The sequence below is a fragment of the Akebia trifoliata genome, chromosome 2, assembly GCF_017979445.1.
Source record: "Akebia trifoliata isolate Shusen 1 chromosome 2, ASM1797944v1, whole genome shotgun sequence".
NCBI classification, from domain to species: domain Eukaryota; kingdom Viridiplantae; phylum Streptophyta; class Magnoliopsida; order Ranunculales; family Lardizabalaceae; genus Akebia; species Akebia trifoliata.
This window is the reverse complement of record NC_141376.1, coordinates 9,748,150-9,769,020: the sequence shown is the minus strand read 5'-3', so window position 1 is coordinate 9,769,020 and position 20,871 is coordinate 9,748,150. Positions and strand designations below refer to the sequence as shown.

At 33.5% G+C, this 20,871-nt stretch overlaps 2 protein-coding genes across 2 annotated transcripts; one reads left to right on the top strand and one right to left on the bottom strand.

Annotated features, from left to right (window-relative positions):
* Positions 1-5,140: 5,140 nt before the first annotated feature.
* LOC147409415 (transcription factor bHLH93-like) lies at positions 5,141-6,791 on the top strand. Its single transcript, XM_086428658.1, has 4 exons — positions 5,141-5,853; positions 6,011-6,178; positions 6,253-6,420; positions 6,543-6,791. The coding sequence occupies exons 1-4, from the start codon at positions 5,284-5,286 to the stop codon at positions 6,630-6,632; spliced, it is 996 nt and encodes a 331-aa protein (XP_086284784.1). The 5' UTR covers positions 5,141-5,283; the 3' UTR covers positions 6,633-6,791.
* An 11,535-nt stretch (positions 6,792-18,326) lies between these two features.
* LOC147409414 (uncharacterized protein At5g65660-like) lies at positions 18,327-19,080 on the bottom strand. The gene is made up of 2 exons (XM_086459331.1): positions 18,678-19,080; positions 18,327-18,593 (listed from the first exon to the last, which is right to left on the bottom strand). Exons 1-2 carry the CDS (start codon positions 18,900-18,902, stop codon positions 18,402-18,404), a joined length of 417 nt encoding a protein of 138 aa, XP_086315457.1. The 5' UTR covers positions 18,903-19,080; the 3' UTR covers positions 18,327-18,401.
* Between the last annotated feature and the right edge of the window lie 1,791 nt (positions 19,081-20,871).

Here is a 20,871-nt window from a genome sequence, read left to right as displayed (position 1 = left end):
ACCTACCACCACAATTCGAACAAAAATGGTTGTTAGGATTATCTAAATATGGGCCAAAAAACTGGATGGTGTGGATTGATGGGAATTATAGAACAAGTGTTTCATACTTATATTAGGATCAATATGATAGTATTATCCTTAATTCATTTTTCCTTAATATATGATTATAATAGATAAATTATATTAACACACTTATTTTTTTTTTAAATGAATGACAAGGGATGGTGTGGATTTTTGCCTCCCCAACATTAGCATCATTATAATATTATTGTCATTATTAGCTCGTGTTCTCTAATATATGATAATAATAAAGAATTATATTGCCACACCGCTAGCGCACGAAAAAAAGATTAAGACAACACTAAATATTCTCTCGACAAATATGGAGAATCCCTCTGCCTCGCAACCCTCTTCTTTTGAAATATAGTCTAGGTTTTTTTTTTTCTTAGAATAAAAAAAAACCTTAGTTTTTCAATTTTCAAGTGAATTATATGTTTATATAGATATGAGGTTGGGGTTGGAAAACCTCCAACCTTCGCTATGGGATACGAAATAATTGAAAGAACAAAAAAAAAAAAACAAAAAACATGATAACCAAGAAAAATCAACCACAACACATGAATCACATGAAAGTCCTAAATTAGGGTAAAAACGGAGCCATACCGATTCCACTATGCTTAAAGGCCAAGAAAGATGTTACAATGTTTCTTCGACATAAAACTGCTACAAATACCCTTAATGAACTAGGGTTGACAGCCTACTAGGAGAAAAGTATGATTTTGGCCTTCGAGCAAGGGGTTTCAGTCTCTACAATCCCAAACAAGCTCAGTGTCAAATTTGAGAGATCGACAAAATGCTTGGATTGATTAACAATACCTCCTTATTGACCAGTACTATCAAATTCCACAAACCATAGTCTTCAGGTCATCAAAAACTAAAATGATTATTCGTATCCAACACTCATTTAATGTCAATTGAGTGTTATAAATAAAAATTGGTGCATCAAAATAAGTTATATCCAACACTATTTTTTTTAATCTTTAAAGGTAAATCCAACACTATATTTTAACCTTATTGATTGAGTGTTATATAATTATAAATAAAAATTGGTGTGGTAGGAAAGCTCTCTTATCATACCAAGGAAAATTTTATTCCCTTCGCATATTTGGTGACATTGTGAAACATATCAAATCAAAGATGTTGAGAAACATATCTAATCAATTGTCAAATTTCGTCTGGAACGTGTTTCAAGGAATTCAATCTTTCCTCGGGATTCACCTAAAGGAAATCATTAGGACCATCGTACGGATGACCCAACTATAGTCTCCTACTTTACTTCTAAATATTTATAATCTGTCTTTTAAGCAAATAAATTTTAAAGTGATTTCTTTATGATTATATAATAGTGATAATTGCATAAAATTATGTTAGTATTTCAGTTATAACTGCTACAATTATATAAAATTAATGACAAATTTAATGCTTTAATTTGAATTTTGAACTACAATAATTGTAAAGCATGAAAATCATGGATTTTGTGGGATATCACATGAGAAATTAAGACGAAAGAGAATCCAAAGCTGACTTTTCCTAATATGGAGCTGTCGAGTTTGACCTCTATTGATTCCTAGCAAACACAAAGGACCATGGTATGTATTAAATGATCGCTAATGGTTTTTTGTCTCGAAAATTTTCACTCCATCAAAACTCGGTTGAAGTGGTAAGAGTACAGAACAATTGATTTTTTTTTTTGTTTTGTGCCCTTGCCACCTCAGCCACATACAGATCAAGTGAAATTTTTTGAGTAAAAAAAGCATGTCGAATATTGGATAATATCTGTTAGGAATGATTTTGAATTGTATATCTGATACATTGATCCTGCCAGTTGATCATAAATAAAAAATGACAATCGTCAGAGCATATTTTTTAACGTAATGCTAATTAAAAGATAGTAATTATTAATTATCACACTTATACCGAACATAACAGATTAAACGTAATATCGACTAATCACTACGCCAATTGTAGGTCAAGTCAAGACATTACTCCAAAATTAGTTGTTATAGGAGAATCAATGAAAGCCTATATTATGCAATTAACATTAATCCAAAATCTAATTATGTACTTGATTGTATATTTTTAAAATAATTATTTTTTATTATTTAATTATTTTTATAAATAAAAATTATCAAAATGATCTTCTCTTGAAAAGAATTCTCCACATGGTATAATTAGATTAATGTTGGAGTGACCTCAATGGGGGGGTGGGGGCACATGAGGAACATTTTGATGTGGTGCCGTGTCCATGCTTGTAGATGCGTTTTTTCTAAGATATAAGTAAAATATATCTACGGACATATATGTGCCACCATGTCAGGGTGTCACCCCATTGAGGTCAGGCCAGCACGGCTATTTAAATAATTCAATTTAATATCTCAATAAGAAAATTAAAAAATAAAAATTCGGGAGATGTGTGACATAAGTATTTTGAAAGCTGAGCTGCCACCATACATCAGGAGATGGGGTCCACAGAATTTTTTAATATTCTCCCGTTTAATCACGTGGGCCCCATCAGTGGGCCTTTTACAGTGGTTTTCCAAACTTTTTACCCTTCTTTTGGTATTTAAGATAATAAAAGCTTATAATTGTGCTTTTCCCATCAACTCAAAAAGACATGTGACTCCAGTTGGGAAAAGGTAGGAATTTGTCCATTTAAAATGATAATTCAAACAGACCCTTAGCAAAAATCATCCATGCATGTCTGACTTACTACGTGGGACATAATTATACCTAGGGAAGTAGACCCAACAGTCAACCCCCATGTGTTTTGGGCTTGTTTTTTAGTGGACAATGCCTTGTTGGGCCAGGGCCATTTAATGTTCAGTGATCCCACATACCTCACTTTTGGGCCCACTAACATCATGAACTTTTGGCCCAAACCTAGGTGGACCAATATATCACAGAGTTGCCTGATTTGGTGGTCTCTAACTATTTGGTTCTGAGTAATTAGGAATCATCAATCAAATTAATTTTCAAATCCTTTATAAACTGTTTAAATACATACAACTACTAAAAATCATCAATCAGATAAATTTTGATGTGTGTGGGTTGAGTAAAATATGTTCATGATTTGTTTTTAAGATGATGTCATTGTGTGGTCCATGGGCCAAAAAACAAGGAAAGAAAATTTTATATTAAAAAATACATATGAAAACAGTTTTATGGGCCACCCAACATATGCAGCTGGCAAAGGACATTAGTGACCTCACGGGTTTTGTACAGTTTTGTTCTTAAGAGAGATTCTTACTTAACTCTAAACCAAATGTCTCTATTAATTAAGAGAGATTTTATTGCCAAGTCAACTTTTTCTAATGCCACCCCAATTCATATGTAAATCACTAAAGAAAATAGCACACATCTTTGGGTGGCGTTAGCAAAAGTCGGTGTGGCAATAGAAGCTCTCTTAATTACATATCTAAAACTATTCTATGAAGATAGCAACCACCAAAGCCTCAGTTGTTAAATATAATGCTGTTAAATTAATATTTGGATGATCTGATAAACAAAACATGTTCAATAATAAGTGGCATAAATTAGACAAGTTAATGCAGGAAAATTCTATAAATCCCACCTTGACTCACTACAAAAATAACGTGAATAAGGAGATGATTAGTAGCGGCGATGTTGTTTAAACGCCCGTAACGGTTTTCTATTTGGGGCTGATTTTGGAAAAATTGCATGTATAACTCATTTTCTGGCATCAAAATTTCTGCGGGTATGAATTTTATGTCCCTAACTCTCTCCCTCTTAGATCATCGAAGCTCGATTGAGAAGTTCAAGTGTGCAAGGACACCATACACATCATGGGATGATCAGACACCAATTTGTACATCAACATGATAATGAGTTTGAATGATTTGATTCAAGTAGAGATTCTAAAAGAATAATAGAAAATATATAAAGGACCATTCCTACATTGAAGAATGTGGATAGTAATTATGGCAATAATAGATTAGAGACTGTAGTTTGATTAGAGACACATTTATAAACAACCTTGAGCCACCTTTCTTGATCTTGAGGAATAAAAAGATAAAAGGTAATTATTAATAAAGCTGATGGTGACAATGAAAATTAATAAAGATACAAGTATTCCTATTATCATAAATATTCCTATATAATCATTGCATATCAGCATCCAAACAGTAAAAATAACCTAACAAAGAGTAAAACATGTAGCTTGATATGAAGTTCAATCCAAATTACTTTACCATCATCAATTAATTTGAATCCATGCCCATCACACGATTGTTGACGAGAAGTAATAAAGTACCAAAGTGAAAAAATAAAATAAAAATGCCCCGTATTTTGTACGACGTGAAAGTACCATCCGTGTTGGCCAAAATCATGGGTTGAAAAATTTATATGGCATTAGTATATAGAGTCGTGATAAAATGACGTGCTGACATGTACGTGGTTAACATGGCAAGTGCACAGAACCATAGATCTTCTTCTTTGGAGTACACAAGGAAAAAGATCTACGGTTTTGTGCACTTGCCACGTCGACCGCATATGTGTCAGCGTATCATTTCATCATTAGTCTAGTATATTCATGCAATGAATTAAGTATTTGATGTCTATCATTTTCTTTATTTGCTAGGTGAGGTAAGATAGAGACCCTCTACTAATCCAAAAATAATTAAAAGAGAAATTTGATTGATCTAATAACTGGGTACTAGTAAAAAAGAAAGTAGAGAAACATCATTCCATGTTTAGAATCAAGAGAAGTGAATAAAGAACAAAAAGACCCCCCACCAACCCATTTGAATTTGTGAGCTAAGCCAATGTTCAGTATTTCCCCATGTCCTGAAAACAGCAAAAGAGAGAGAGAGAGAGAGAGATGAGTCCCATTTCACATATGCATAGAACCTGACAGGGTCTATGATGACAGATATGTGGGTCAAAGTTTGTAAGAACATGAGAATTAATTAAATCTGTTGGATTGCAGATTTTGGTGAAAAAGACATGAAACCACAGAGACAGAGAGAGAGAGAGAGAGAGAGAAGCAGATTCCATTTCAATCTTAGGCTCTAGGTGCTAATAATACCCATAATACATACTATAATGCATTTATTTTGAAGAAGAATTGTTGTATGTGTGCTAATAACTTTATATATATAATGCTTCAACTTGGTGCAACTTCATATCATCAATGCTCCTCCTTTCACTAGGGAGTGAGCAGTGAGTGTATGAGTTAGTGTGTGTTTGTGAGGGAAAGATAGAGAGATGGAGCTCAATGAACATGATTTCATAGAAGAATTACTAGCTCTAAGAAGAGAGACATGGGAGACTTCCCCTAATGGAATGAATGAGTTCTTCTCTAATGGGTGGAACTTAGATTATTTCAAAGAAAACCAAACTATGGTTCTACCCAATTCATCGATCCAAGAATTCGACATTTCGACAGAACCTGGTTTCGATTGTTCCTTCAATGAAGTTTACTGCCCATTTCCAGATGCATTCTCAGTACCAGAGATCAATTCATCAGGTCAAAAGCACAACACACTTCTATTTCCAATTCAAGAAGATATCCCATTAATGATGGAGGATGAAGAACCCATTTTACTCAACAGTGATGTCAAGAATTTGGAGAGACAGACTAATAATTGTAAAGTGGAACCAGTCCAATCTACCGAAATTCCAGTTTTCGACATGGGTATGTCTCTCGAGAGAAAGAACAGAGTTAAGAAGGTGGAGGGACAGCCATCGAAGAATTTAATGGCGGAGAGACAGAGAAGAAAGCGATTGAACGATCGCCTCTCGATGCTTCGATCAGTTGTTCTGAAGATAAGCAAGGTAGTTGATTCATCAATTATTTAGATTTATCTTTGTTTCCAATTATGTTGGACTACTTATTTTGTTCTTGAATTTGGCCTAGTTATTCATGCTCATTTTATTGAAAATATACACATTATTATAAGTTAGGTTGTTGATCAAAAAGGACTTTAATCAGATGGACAGAACATCTATACTTGGAGATACCATAGATTACGTGAAAGAACTGCTAGAGAGAATCAAGAATTTACAAGATGAAATTGAAGTGGGTTCAAATCAATTGAACCTAATGGGCATCTTGAAGGATTTAAAACCAAATGAAATCCTCATCAGGAATTCCCCCAAGGTATGATTTCTGATCTAAATATTAAGGACCCCTTTGGCAAATGTGGAATCGATTTATACCCAATTTATGTGCAGTTTGATGTGGAAAGGAGGAATATGGATACCCGGATCGAGATTTGCTGCACGGGGAAGCCGGGCTTGTTGTTCTCGACCGTAAACACCCTTGAAGCAGTAGGCCTAGAGATTCAACAATGTGTTATAAGCTGTTTCAATGATTTTTCAATGCAAGCTTCTTGCTCAGAGGTATTAATTTTTAAAATTAGTTATATTTTTGTTCACTTTAAATGTCTTAAATGGGTGTTTTTTTTTTTCAAGGCTATTGATCACTTTAATGTTTCCTTTTATATATTCTTGTAATGTGATAGGAGGTGCAGCAAAGAACACTCCTTAGTTCTGAAGAGATAAAGCAAGCATTATTCAGAAATGCAGGTTATGGAGGGAGGTGTCTGCAATAATTTTGAAGTGGTTGCTATTCATCAAAGCTATCTCATACCCTATTAATGTAATATCTATTGCTTTAAGTTGGAGATGTTTTATTAGTGTTAGGGGTTGTTCTGTTTCTCCAAACACATATATCCCCCCTCCTCCCCTCCCCCACAAAAAAAAATAAAAATCTTGTTTTAGTTATTAAATTGGGTGGGAATGTTTTTAGAATTCCATGAGACTGGGACAAAGTACCCCTAAGTAGTTCTTATTTCTACAATAACTAACCAACTTCAACTAGGTGGCGCTTTGGATTTTCGATAATAAATTGATGGAAGAATACAAGGAGTTCCTTTCAAAATTTCTAGTAACTTGAACTGAAAATGAAATTTCACAAAGTTTATTTTTATTTTCATATGCAGGCAAGCGCACAATCAATCTCGTGTTTTGGTAAGTTTCAATAGTAATTAATCACCAAATGGTAAGCTAGAACTTATTGCTTTTTTCTTTGTTTTGTTTCTTGAATAAGTGACCTATTCAATCAAGTAGATAGACAATTTCAAGATAAGCTATTTTAACAAATTCTATTAAATGTTAGATATAATGGGAGGATTTCAAGCCAATAAACGGAACCATTGAGCATTAGAATTCATACAAGTTGAAATATACAGAATTTACATTAATGTATAAATCGACAATCACATTCCAAGAAATGGGTTGCACTGAAAAACAAACACAATGGCAGTGTACTTCGAATTAGTTAAAGAACTAAGTATATCTCACAATATCCTCTTGTACAACATAAGAAATTAAAAAAGATAAAAGTTAATATCCATTTTCAATGTCACCATCATCTTCATAATTGGTTGGTCCTCTTTCTCATATTAGAGACAAGGCGTTTCTTGCAGCTTTAATTGCATCCATCTTCTCACATGGCTTTCCTTTATATTCTCTTAGGAAATTATGCATTTTGTCCCTCCTTGCAATGAAGCTGAACAAGGCACTTCTCGCGCAAGGTCATGTTTACTTTATCTGCTTCGGATCGGGGGACTTGCAAGAGCCGTTTGAACTGAGTCCCTTAATCTTAAAATAGGCTTCTTATGGACTGATGACGATCTCTAGTGGCACTCTTGAAGAAAACCATGTGTCAAGAGAGAGAGAGATGGTGTAAGGGAGATCAGTTGGTTCTGTTCTCCCATTAATGGTGCCATGATTGAGGTGGGGATATGTTAAGAACCTAAACAAATGCTCCAAAAGGCCTAGACCTGTTGGAATGCGTCAAATTTAAGTCCTCAAGCACTTAAACACATAACAAACCACCACGCTTCACAGCCAACGTCCATGGTGGCTCTCACTCTGGGCAAGGCACTTCTCGAGGATTTTCTCCCCGTAGCCCATTGTCCTTGGGCACTTCTCGGGGCTTTTCTCAAGGGTTTTTTTCCCGCACTCCAATAGGCCTAGATCTGCTGGAATGTATCAAATTTTAGTCCTTAACCACTTAGGCATGTAACAGGATAACATGGAATTAAGTCTACCGAAATGCAACAGTCAGGAACGAAATTGAAAGCAACACAAGATCAAGCTACCTGTTAACATTTAAGTGGCAGAATAATATTAACAAGGAAAACCCATAAGAAATAATATAGGTATAAAAAAATGACTCAGAAAACAAATGGCAGATAAAAAATATCCCAAAAAGAAAAGATGCGTTTACGGGAAGTATTTAATGTCCGTGAAGGAAAATATAAGTTTCATCGCCTTCACATTCATGCAGTAACATATGCTACCATCCGAACAAGATCTTGTTGGGCAGTTAGGATAGGCTATTGATGTGATTTATTTTGCAATGTCCTTAAGAGATGCCCTACAATTCGGACACCAATTTCACCATACACGCCTTATTCTGAAAAATAGGTATGTTGGTTGTGTAATAGAGGGATGTCGCATTCGTTTGGGAAGACCTTGGTTGGAGAAATGGGGATACATCTGAACTCGAGTAGAGAAGCTTATGTCTTCCAAAAGGGCATATATACCTAATTCCTATTCAAGAACTTATTTGGATGGATATATGGGGATGAATGAGTGATTAGAGTTACATATGAGGAATCATAGAAGACATGACATTGTGTCCCAATATTTTCAAATGCTGAGGTGTGAGACTAGCTAGTGCCCTCGAGGAATAAGTCTCAAGTGCATGAAATTTATATTTGAATAATTGAAAGTTTCTGTGATAAATAATTATATCTCATTTATCTAAAGTAAAACAAAGTATAGTTTTCAAGAACTTTCTCTGCTTAATACCAAATATTATAACACTCTATTTGTGAATCAAATTAACTCAACAATTTTCTTTACATATATTTTTATTTCATATTCATATTTGTTTTTAAATGTCCATGCATGCTAGTAACACCAAAGAAACAAAACCAAAAAGGTGTGAAGTGTACGCCTTGACTAGAAGACACACATTTTGACACCTCTTTGTCTAAGATTTTTACTTTTGAAAATAGTTCTCTAAAATGTGTTCAAACAAGTTTTTTAACTTTTTAACTTTGAAAAATTAAAAAGTTACATTTTTATGTGTATCCAAACTGGCTCTAAACAAAATGAGCTACAGTAGTTTGGGTCTAGGATTGTAGTCCCCAGCCCTTGGAGTCAAAATCATTCACCTTCTCAATCACCATTACATTAAGCTTATTCTTACTAAGAAGTTATCTCAATTCGTTAATGTGCCGCTCTCAACCTCTTTAGAGTTCATACCACATACTTCAGTTATCTGCAATTGGTGTAGTCAGGAAAGAGTAGAGATCGAAAAAAGATAGATAAACACTTCGAGAAGTAATTTAACATTCCACATGTATCGGGTAATTATCAGAATTTAGTAATTTGCTTAGAAAACGAACGATCTTAACTATGGCATGTCTATCTTTTGCATAATTTCTTTCAATTGTTAATGAAGATTTTATTTCATACATGTTTAAAGTACAAAGTCTGAATTTTCGCAAATTGCTCTAAGTTTCAATGTCTTCATCCTAAATTTTATTTTGTATATTAATATTTTTCAATTTCAAGAATCTCAAATTAGATATAAAAAATATGAATTATGATCAAACATGAATAAAATCAGATGAATAGCGCTTTAAAGATGGTTTTCTTTCTCATAGGTAAGTTCTTAACTACCCACAAAAATATACTCAATATTAAACCATATATCGGATGAAGAATCATTTAAATGTTTTTAGTGGTAGAGAAACAAATGTTTGGTTACAAAAGAGGAATCTAATCATGGACTGTGGTTTAAGAAGGTTCTCTCAACATCGTAATTAATTTGATTATAGGCTTTCTTTTTCCCCTTCATTACAACAAAATGCATATAGACTTGGGATCCAATACAGTGTTCCGTTCTCCGTTCTTATATAATTTAAATTGTGTCTATGCGGCACGCTTCACTTGGAGTTTGAAATACCTCGGGCTCTTAACCAAGCTGTGCAAGTATCCCAATGTGTATATTTTCCAAATCAAAAGTGTCAACTAGACACCAGGGACACCATTATGGATCACGACTCATGCATATGTTGGGTTCAGATAATTTTCTGGGCCATTACAACCTAGTCACACAATTCAAATTCAGTCCTGTGGGGTCAATACTGATATGACACCTTGCTTTGTCTTGAGGGTGGAGATTGACCACCCTTGCCTTGCTTGCGATAGGCTCAAAAATGAGCCCTTGATGGACAGTGTCACGATCAGTGGACATACATGAGTGTGTGTGTGTGTGGGCGAGTGTATATGTGCCTATACATGCGTTGAACACAAATCGAATAAGGTATTAGGTGCAACTTTTGTATTTTCTTAGAATATGTTACAAGATTTAGACAATTTCCTAATTCCAAACCAACTACCGAATCTTTGATTTAAGATCATAGAATCTTTGTGAAGGTAAGCAAATGGATGTTTAATGCTTGCTTTATGTTAAATCACTTTAGAATATATTTTATCTTAAACATGACTTTATCCTTTTACGCCATTCTAGGTTTAGATAAAATCATTTTAAATCCACATCTATAAAAAGAGATTATATATATTTGGATGTCATTAGTGTCGCTATCCAACATTTTCAATTGGAGCAGTTATGATTAGAACCCTAATAGGATCCAACACCACATCCCACCAAAAGAGGAGGAAAAATGAAAAATGGAAACACTGACAAAGCAGATAATTATATGATCTTTTTGTTTTATGTCTATCTTGTACAATGAATTCTACTATATGGTACGTGAAAATTGAAAAATTCGATGGCCCAAGGCCATTGAAAATTTTTTATGTTCCTCAGATTAGATAACTTAGAGAAATTGAATTTCTCCCATCCTCTATTAATTTGATGATTTCAACCCATTGAAGGAAAAAAAAAATTCGACGCCTTGATCTGTTGAATATGAGTTTTTGTCACGCTGTGATTTGTTTTTATTGTCCCAAACCATCGACAAAATAACCTATTAAAAGCAAACCCCATACTTTTCTATAAGAGGTTGCATGCGGAGAAGGGCTTAAATTTATTTTTTTAGGTCTTAAGTCTTTTGATAGATTATTAAATTCTTAACATTTGGTATCAGAGCCAACACCATGTCTCGAGTTAAGTCATAGAAAAAAAACTAACTAGGAGGGTTATGGGCTATGGGAAAACCCTAAGAAAAGCCCCGAGAAATACCCGAGGGTGGGTTATTAATATCATCTAATGGATATTGCTATTGAGGTTATGCTTGCGTCATACCCTTATGAATGTAAATTTTTTAACTTAAATGAAAGTAAAGTCACTATCATTCAAATATAAGATTCTAATTTAACAACTAATCTTATTATATTTTGATATCCCCCGCCATATGTGTCATATTCAAAGTAACTTAACGATAGTTTAGAACACAAATATTCTAATAGGGGTTCTCAATCTTTTTTTAAACAAAAAGTCTGGATCATATATATATGATGGGAAATGTTCAGCACCAAAGGAATTCAATAATGATCTCAATATTCACAAAGAAATGCGTGATTGAAGGTATTGAATCTTACATGCAAAGAGAACTTACAATAAGATAGAATTGAAGAAGACTATAAATAAGGTTTGGAGAATGAGTTTGTTCACTCAATTTCGATTTAGAGTAATATAGTTATACCATTATTTGCTTTGAGTGCTAAATAGTAATGGATAGATACTATATCGATGCAGAGATCAAGAAATCGAAGGAAAAAAGAATTTAGACAAGGGATTCATGACATTGATCCCCAAATATGAACCATTGGCTCTTTTGTTATGATATTGTGGAGCTTGATGGTACTAATCAAGGAGTAGTATTGCACATCATTCCACAATTTTTCGCTTTTTGAGCTAGGCATTGAGCTCACTGGGGGCTGCAAGGGACTAACGATGCCCCTACCTAGAAGTTATGGGTTTGAGAGTGAAGTCTCCAAAAGGCATTGAAACGTTCCCCCTGCCCAAAAGGTAGGGGGTTCAAGGGTGAAGTCTCTAGAAGATATTTTTTTTGGGTATTTTTATATTTCATTGATATTATGTAAAATCCTAATTACGCTTTTTGGGAGTGTATATTTCTCTTTATTTTGGGAGAACCACATAAAATCTCTATGTTTGTGTGGGTGTGTGGGTGGGGGGATTGTGTCTTTTTTTCTTTTTTTCTTTTTTCTTCATTGTTTCCATTTTTCTTAACATTTTTTATATGAATCAATCATTAGAGCATGTTTCAACTCTGGTTAGCTATTCGGAATATGGCAAAAATTAGATTTGTGAAAAATTCGAGTTCTATCCAATTTTTTATTACAAAAATTCGATAAAAAATTCAATAAATAAAAAATATGCAGTATATGCTTCATGCGTGTATTATCCGTTTCATTTCTGTAGACATGAAATGTTCACAATGAACCTCAATACTACATTGTTTGGAGTCGCCACCATTCTTTTTTGGAAATGGGTGTGAATGGGCACCCGAATTGATTTTTTTGAAAACCATTTTTTCCATGGCATTGTAGTGACTCTCATTTGTTGGAAAGGGCAAGGTCTACCTAAGATCTAGGTAAGGAGGTCCGGTTAGAAGATGGGGAAGGTGTTAGGCACCCCATCCTCTCCACCAAAGGTGGTTACCTTGCTTGGCCATTTTATTTTGTAAAAACTCAAGAAAACAAATATTAAAATGCATGAGAATGTATGGTAAGAGTGGTGTGTGCATTAAGTGGAATGTTCCCTAAAAAGGGGTTTTGATTTCAATGTGACATTAGGGACATTCTATAGAAGAGAATGACCCATATAATCATATTAAATTTATGAAATGAATGTTGGTTTGAACTCTTAGAGAGACTCCATAATGGAGTTCCCTTGAAGTCACAACCATGATGCATGTATGCATGGCTAGAAACTTAGTGTTTCACCCCATTAAGAGGGTGACACATTTCTTCATCATTGCCATGCATAGGTGAGTGTGTGCATTGTGTACAATATGATGCATGAGATTGAGGTGAAAAGGGCTTCAACCCCCATCCTTTCGATCGAACCTTAGTCCAATCTACCGGGGATGGGAGAGGGTATGCATTACATCCTAAGGTTTTCTAAGAATAAAATAAAATGGAAGGTTAGAAGAAGAAGATGCAAGCTTTGAAATAGATAGACTACATGTTAAACCCTACCTTGTCCCTTGATGGTTTTGAATGAACTTGATCTTGAGAGGTGAGCTTAGGAGTTGAGTGAGGTGATTGAAGGTTGAGTGAGTTGAAGTTTAGAATATGAGAGAATGAGTAGAAATTTGGGTAGAGTTTTAGGTTGAGAGATGGGGGCTTGAGAGCATGAGTTGTTCATAGAAAATGAGGGTATTTATAGAGTTTTTGGAGGACTTTTGGGGATAAAGTGGTCCAACCCTAAAAATGAAGAAAATGGACATGAGATTTAGGTTATTTCTTTTTGGATTTTTCATTTGTATGGGGGTAAAGATGACATTTGTGAAGAAACCCTAAAAGCATACTTTGATCCTTGGTTTTTTGGTAAATAGAGGTGAGAGAACAAAAGTACTTTTGGGAGGGTGAATGGGGGAGTGACATGTGTAAAGGTGGAGTGGTAGGTAAAAAGTAGATCTTGGTTTATTTGTAAATAACTCATAAAGCAAGGGTGGAAGTGTAGTTTTGAAATGGACCAATGGGAAAACAAAAGCACATTTGGGAGGGTGAATAGGAGGATGACATGTGTAAAGGTGAAGTGGTAGGTGAAAAGTAGACTTTGGTTCATTTGTAAATAACAAATAAAGCAAGGGTGGAAGTGTAGTTTTGAAATGGACCAATGGGAAAACAAAAGCACATTTGGGAGGGTGAATAGGAGGATGACATGTGTAAAGGTGAAGTGGTAGGTGAAAAGTAGACTTTGGTTCATTTGTAAATAACAAATAAAGCAAGGGTGGAAGTATAATTTTGAAATGGACCAATGGGAGAACTCCATGTATGTACTTGAAGATTCTCACCTTTTGAGGGCATAAAGGGAAGTTCCCTCACCTTTATGGATTATTACCAAAGAACCAAATAACCTTTTTGGTTTGACTAAGCTCTTTGAGAAGGGTATTCTTGAGTTTTCACAAGAGAGAAGTTGACCATCCAATTAGATGATGCATTGGGTGTTGGAGGCTTATGAGGTATCAACATGTGTCATCTTATGAAGGGGTGAGAGGATGGACTTGGGTTTGGGTTTGGGCTTAGGATGGACTTGGTTTTGGGTTAGGGATATAGACTTGGGTTTGGACTTAGGATGGACTTGGTTTTGGATTAGGACATGGATTTGGATTTAGGTTTGGGATATGGGTGATGAGCATAGGTTTAAGTGGATTAGGGACAAGGCATGGGCATGCAATGATATGAGATGATGCATGTATGCATGAAAATGATGCAAAATAGCAATGTGGGTCCGTCGAAGAACTTGAGTTCTAAATCGAAATTAATTCGAGAAAATTTGGATTTTCCTATGGGTTCGTGCAAATTGGGGTGTCTACAATTTCAAAAATTCAAAATCCGATCATATGATAGTGATGTTAATAGTGATGATGATGATGAAATTGGTGATGTTAATGGTGATGGTAATAATGATTATAGTGATAATGAGGGCATTGAAATTATTGTTGCATTGATTTTAAAAGAAGACCAAAGTCAAAAGATAAATTATTAATTTGAAAAATTAAGGTGTAATCTCAAATAAATGTAGAGAATTGTGTCATTATTGTTTTTTAAATAATGATTATAGTGATAATGAGGACATTGAGATTATTGTTGCATTGATTTTAAAAGAAGACCAAAGTCAAAAGACAAATTATTAATTTGAAAAATTAAGGTGTAATCTCAAATAAATGTAGAGAATTGTGTCATTATTGTTTTTTAAATAATGATTATAGTGATAATGAGGACATTGAGATTATTGTTGCATTGATTTTAAAAGAAGACCAAAGTCAAAAGACAAATTATTAATTTGAAAAATTAAGGTGTAATCTCAAATAAATATAGAGAATTGTGTCATTATTGTTTTTTAAATAAAAGAGATATTTATCAAATAAAAATGTGGATTCCTCCAAAATTTTGATGTAACGTCACTTCAAAATCAACTTGTGTTATGTATCACAAGTTACAAATTTACACTTTTCAAACATATAACAAGTTATAGTAGCATTTTTTATTCCATCGAATTTTAAAAAAAATTCGTTAAAATCGCATTTTATTCTTTTCAAACTTAATATCTGTGAATTATTAAAAATAATTTAATAATTTAAAAAATATATATATTTTTATTAAAAAAATAAAAGATTCATAAATTTTTCAAGAATTAAATGAGAGATTACTAACAAGGATTTCAACAGTTGAGACAAATTATTAACTGAATCTTACTTCAATTAGTAAATAGTGAACCATGTGTTCTACATGGTGAAGTGGGTTTGAAGTCTTTGGAAGATGATGGGTCTCGATTCCATTATTTAAAAATGACATAAATTCCATTATGTAAAAATGACATAAATGCTAAGTTAGGTATTAAATTAAGCTCTTTCACCTTACCATATTAAAAAAACAAAAAAAAAATATATGTCTCCATAACAGATAAAGTATAAGTATTTAATGGAAAAGTGAGGCAAAAGGGATTATTGTACTAACTACTAATAACGTCAGGGAATGGAGTACATGCTCCCTTTCTTGGTGGACAAGTAAGAGTCTTACTGTAAGACCCATTTCCAAAGAGTCCAACGTCAGGGAATGGAGTACATGCTCCCTTTCTTGGTGGACAAGTAAGACTCTAAATGTAAGACCCATTTCCAAAGAGTCCGACTAGCCTTACTATAATAGTGATGAAAAATGGATGAGTCTTTGTAACAATTTTTTCCTCGCTATCATAGTAAGGATAAGGTTTCTCTTTCCAAAGATTCACACGTTGTACCCCCTCTCTTCTCCACTGATGAGAGAGAGTTATATAGTATGAAAAACTACCATCACAGCCATCTTGTATTCATGATTTATATCTAATTTAAGGGCATGATTTTATTGTATTGTTGATGTGGCACTCTTTCAACCGTTCAAACATTGTTACATGATATAATTGTGCTATAGATGATCTGCTTTTGTTCATGTAGCCCAATGTGTTTATTCACAAATAAATGTGCCACGTCGACTTCGCTCCTATCATGGGAATGGGACACCATACTGGATTGTGACTCAATATCAAATAGATTCATTTTTCGGAGTAGAATTTTTTTAGAGGAACCCTCCTCGTATCATGACACGTAGGCCTCAACTTTTTCATTAATATTTGCGATACCTCCTTGGAGATTCCACATGTAAGGGTTCCATCGACATTGTAGCGGATGGGCGCTTCAAAGTTTTCTCCCATTTTTCTCTGTGGCCTCTTATTAATTGGGATTAGTTTTGAAAAAATTGGGGGTAACATGAATCTTTCCAAAACCATCATAATTTAAAAAGATAAAAAAAAAAAAAAAAAAATCCAAGTGAAAAAAAAAAAGTTTGATTTGGTAGATCACAAGTCACTTTACAAAGTGTAGCCGATCTTAAATCTTGTCCTAACATGTGAAGAACAACAAATTCATTCCTTGGACAAGATCAATATCACAACTAACAAGGTTTGCAAGTTTCGCATCTAAGTAATACTCGATCCGATAGTTTACGATATATAAAAAAGTTATATATAGATTTTTATTTAACAATAATATTCTAAAAAAAGATATTAATAGATATCGATAGTTGTCCGGTCATATCCGAACAATAATATTCCAGAGAGAAATGCACCTAAGATCAAATATTTTGAGTCGGTTTTCGTAAAAAAATTCAGACTTTCTTTTTTATGCTTTTTTGATCACATAAAAATTAAATCATCATTGTGGCCAAAATCTTATCTAAAATGTCTTAAATTTGATTGAAAGAAGAATAATTAGATAAAGGACACATCAAATGAGAACTCCACTAAGTGCGCATCAGTGAGATTCCAAATTCATAAACATGCCTTCCACAATAATTTGATAAGACTTGGCTACAAGTGGAACACAAAAATTCGAATTAGATATTATTTAATGAAATTTTTTATATATCCTATGCACTTTTATTAAAATTCTCACATATTTTTTAAATCTAAATCGAAATCCGTTGAAGCATGGCACGCATTGGAGTTCGATCGTAAATGCAATACATCGTCTTTCGCCAGGTATCTTAATAAATTCAAATTTTAACAAAATTAATCCTAAAGAAGGATAGTAATTTAATCATAGATAGATCTTCTACATTGACCAATTAACTAATTTAACTCTAAAAGCAGTTAACTAGCTAAGTTGGTAAGGCTTGTGGAGTGATTTTGATACCAAAAATAAAATCAAATGAATTAAAAAACCTAATTGGATGATCCATACCTTGCTCACACCACAAGAAACCTAATATTAGTATTTTAATCTTTGATTTGCCTTTTCATGCATGGAAGGAACTCTAGAAATTTTTTATTTTATAAAAAATAAATTTCTCTTATTTTAAATTTTTTCACAAAAGTAAAATAATATATACATATTAACAACAAAAATATCAAGATTAAAATAGATGTTAAGGATCTATTTGTTAAAGATTCTTATTTCTGTTTCAGGATTTTATGTCTAAGAAAAGTAAAAGTTCAAAGTTTGAGAAGTTGCGTCCAAGATAATCTTATTTGTTACAAAAATTGCCGAAGAAGTCATAGAGAGAGGTCAAAATGATTATGTTATTTAATCAGTAAGTTAAAAAGAATGAGGGGTGAAATCTTCGTTTCATCCCCATATGTTTTTCATTGTTAGCTTCTCATAGTGACTCGCCCCTGAAAGTATCCCAATAAAACTTCTCAAAAACATAGTTTTAGACTTCTCGCAAAAGCTAGTGCAACAGAAGTCTTTACTAACAAACATGCTTCCTTGACATCAAAAAAAAAACCGTAACAAATAAGCTCGAAGCTTCCCTACATACCTTTATAGTGTTTTAAAAAAAAAAAAGCTGCTATTGTCACACCAAATCCTATGTATAATACTTTGTCCTATGTATATCAACAAAGTATTTTACGCAGTTGGTGTTGCGTTAGTAAAAGTAGGTGTGGCAATAGTAACTCTTAAAAAAAAAGGAGAAGTTTTATCAACAATTAATTTCACAAGGTAAATAAATGGTAATTAAAATAATTAAAAAAAAAAATCTTCGATTAATCAACCTGTATTTTAAAAATAAATATAAATTAAATCTAATAATTACAAAAGCATTTTAAATCAACTATTATAGTATACATCCGATTGGCCCATCTGATTATGCACAAGTGTTGGCTGAGGTGGTGATGCTATTTGAACATCCACACTGATTTTTTCAGGTCTCGGAGGCTCACATGGGCTAGGCAATGCGATGAACTTTGGAATTCTATCGCCTGGCATTATCACTGGCAGGCTCTGATGAATCTGCTCCTCCTTTCAAAATATTATTAATATATAATTATTTCTAATAAAAAAAATCAAAATTAATAAATTAAAATCAAAGCTTGAAAGAAATACCGGGTACGTGGAGGTGTTCTTGGATGGTACTGAATGGATATCCGTCTCATGACCCGTTTCGTCACCCGAAAAGAAGGAACGAAGCTTATCCCAGTGGTAGCAGAAAGACAAGAACCCACTCAACCCAAATATGACGATTAGTAGAAGAGCAGTACCGAGAGGAAATCCAATTGACGGTCGAGATGCATCCACGTCTGGTGTTGGCGTTAAATCTTGTCTCTCCATCTCCTTTCTCCTTTCTTCTCTCCTCTCCTTCTCTCAGGTGAAGGTGAATGGTGATGGTGTTGGAGACTTGAGACTATTTATCAAGTGGTGATGATCATCGTACGGGGGAGAGGAGGTTGGGCCCACTTGTACCTTACGACTTGGAGTGCGTCTTGCGTGCATGATAATCAAGGTTTCAGATTAAAAAGATATGAAACGAAACTTTGCTGTCATTAGGAGTATAGTTTTTGCTATAATCAAACCATTTGACGGTCCAGAAGAGTAAAAACTGTGATCTGGATCCGCATCTATGGAAGGGAGTACGGGAAAATGTTTCCCTTAGAAAGATATTAACATTTCTCGAAGATAGAAAAAAATTAAAAGAAATAAAAAGGATATAAAGGGTTAAGGTTACTGTATGATGCAACGCCACCACTTTTCAGTTTAGTTTACAAGACAAAATTAAAGTTTCCTGGAGTGTCAAATCAAGTCTCTTCTCTGCACAAGCTTATTATCCTTCTCAAATACTCAACCCTAATACATCGACAGATTTTAGTATTAGAGATGAAAATTGATGGGAAAGAGAGGGTGAGAAATTTATGTTTATAATTATTCAAATATATATTTTTTTTTACTCAAATAATTGAATTTTAGTTTGTAATATATAGACTTGAATAAGTCCTCTTATTGCAATTTTATTAAGAAAAAAAATTCCTTTACTTTTTCGAATAAATCTTACTTTATGAATCATGCTACCATGCTAACTTAGTAAGATTTCAAATCTTATTAAGGGTTGTTGGCCTCACATAGATAATCAAATTTGCAATCCAACAACATAGACGTGTGTATTTCTTGGAAATTTCAAATTTAAACAAAAATCTTTTTGAGCTTGATCGTAGGTGTTAAAAATGGATGGCTATCGAATTTTTAAATTTAAAACCAAAATTTATCGATGAAAATCAATTTTTTTCTTTATTTTTTTTTAATTCACAAAATTTTGTCTTTTTTAACCTTGTGGCGTAGATCATGTTTTCGGATTCCACAAATTTATGTGGTTAGAATCCACTCCAACATATGTGAAGTAACAAAGTAATTGTATAAATTTGAATTTTATGACGTGGATACCCGCTCCAGGGTTTGCTCCGTGACTAACTTGATAAGTAAGGTGTGGTGGTTAACAAACTTCTAAAAGTCCTTGGCATTGTCAGAGCTCCAGGAAATTTTTGTAGTAAAAATGTAACAGTTGGGCTTGTTGGATAAGTCTCTCTAAATTTTATTGCCTACACCTAAAAATAATCTAACGTCAAGTCAGACGTAAATTTTTTAGAGTTTCGACTTGGGAGGAAGAAAATTTTGTGTCTTGTATAATACATGGAAGTCATGTTTATTATTATTTTTAGATCTCTTGTTAAATTGTTCTTTTTTTAAGTCATACCTCAATCCCAAATTATGCTTATGTCTTGGCATCATGTCTTGAGATTAACTCTCCGCACATCTTAAGACATATGGGCTCATATCTATTTGACAGTTAATGAGATGGATCTCTCTAAACATAAACTTTCAACTCTTGTCACATGGAAAATTCATTTTCCCGCATGCTTCATTGTCACAATGTTCAAAAGACTTGTCATGGATGACGATGTCATGTTTTCGAATACTTTCTATGCGTGTTATGACACATGGGCGGTTTACACTAGTATCTTGTGCTATATGCTTCTTAACTAGTCCCGCGTGGTGTTAAGTTATATTTGTTTTAGAACTCTACCTTCATCAATTTAGGTTGTGTTAGAATTTTTTAGTGGGATTGGAGAGAAGGTCATTTTGGATGTGGAGACATTCAAAATTCCGATCATAGAAATTTTTTAATTTGATTCGATTGTAATCCAACCTAAAAGTTTTAGCTTTCACAATAATTATTAGTCAAAAACAATAATAATCAAATAATTTATAATGTATCATCCATCGCCCCTAAAAATTCAGTGTAATTAAT

Excerpts from the sequence above, each read along its gene's own strand:
- LOC147409415 (XM_086428658.1), top strand. The coding sequence starts at position 5,284 with ATGGAGCTCAATGAACATGATTTCATAGAAGAATTACTAGCTCTAAGA. Across the intron at positions 5,854-6,010 it reads TTGTTCTGAAGATAAGCAAG|ATGGACAGAACATCTATACT; the intron begins GTAGTTGATTCA and ends GACTTTAATCAG. Across the intron at positions 6,421-6,542 it reads TGCAAGCTTCTTGCTCAGAG|GAGGTGCAGCAAAGAACACT; the intron begins GTATTAATTTTT and ends GTAATGTGATAG.
- LOC147409414 (XM_086459331.1), bottom strand. The coding sequence starts at position 18,902 with ATGGAGAGACAAGATTTAACGCCAACACCAGACGTGGATGCATCTCGA. Across the intron at positions 18,594-18,677 it reads AGAACACCTCCACGTACCCG|GAGGAGCAGATTCATCAGAG; the intron begins GTATTTCTTTCA and ends ATATTTTGAAAG.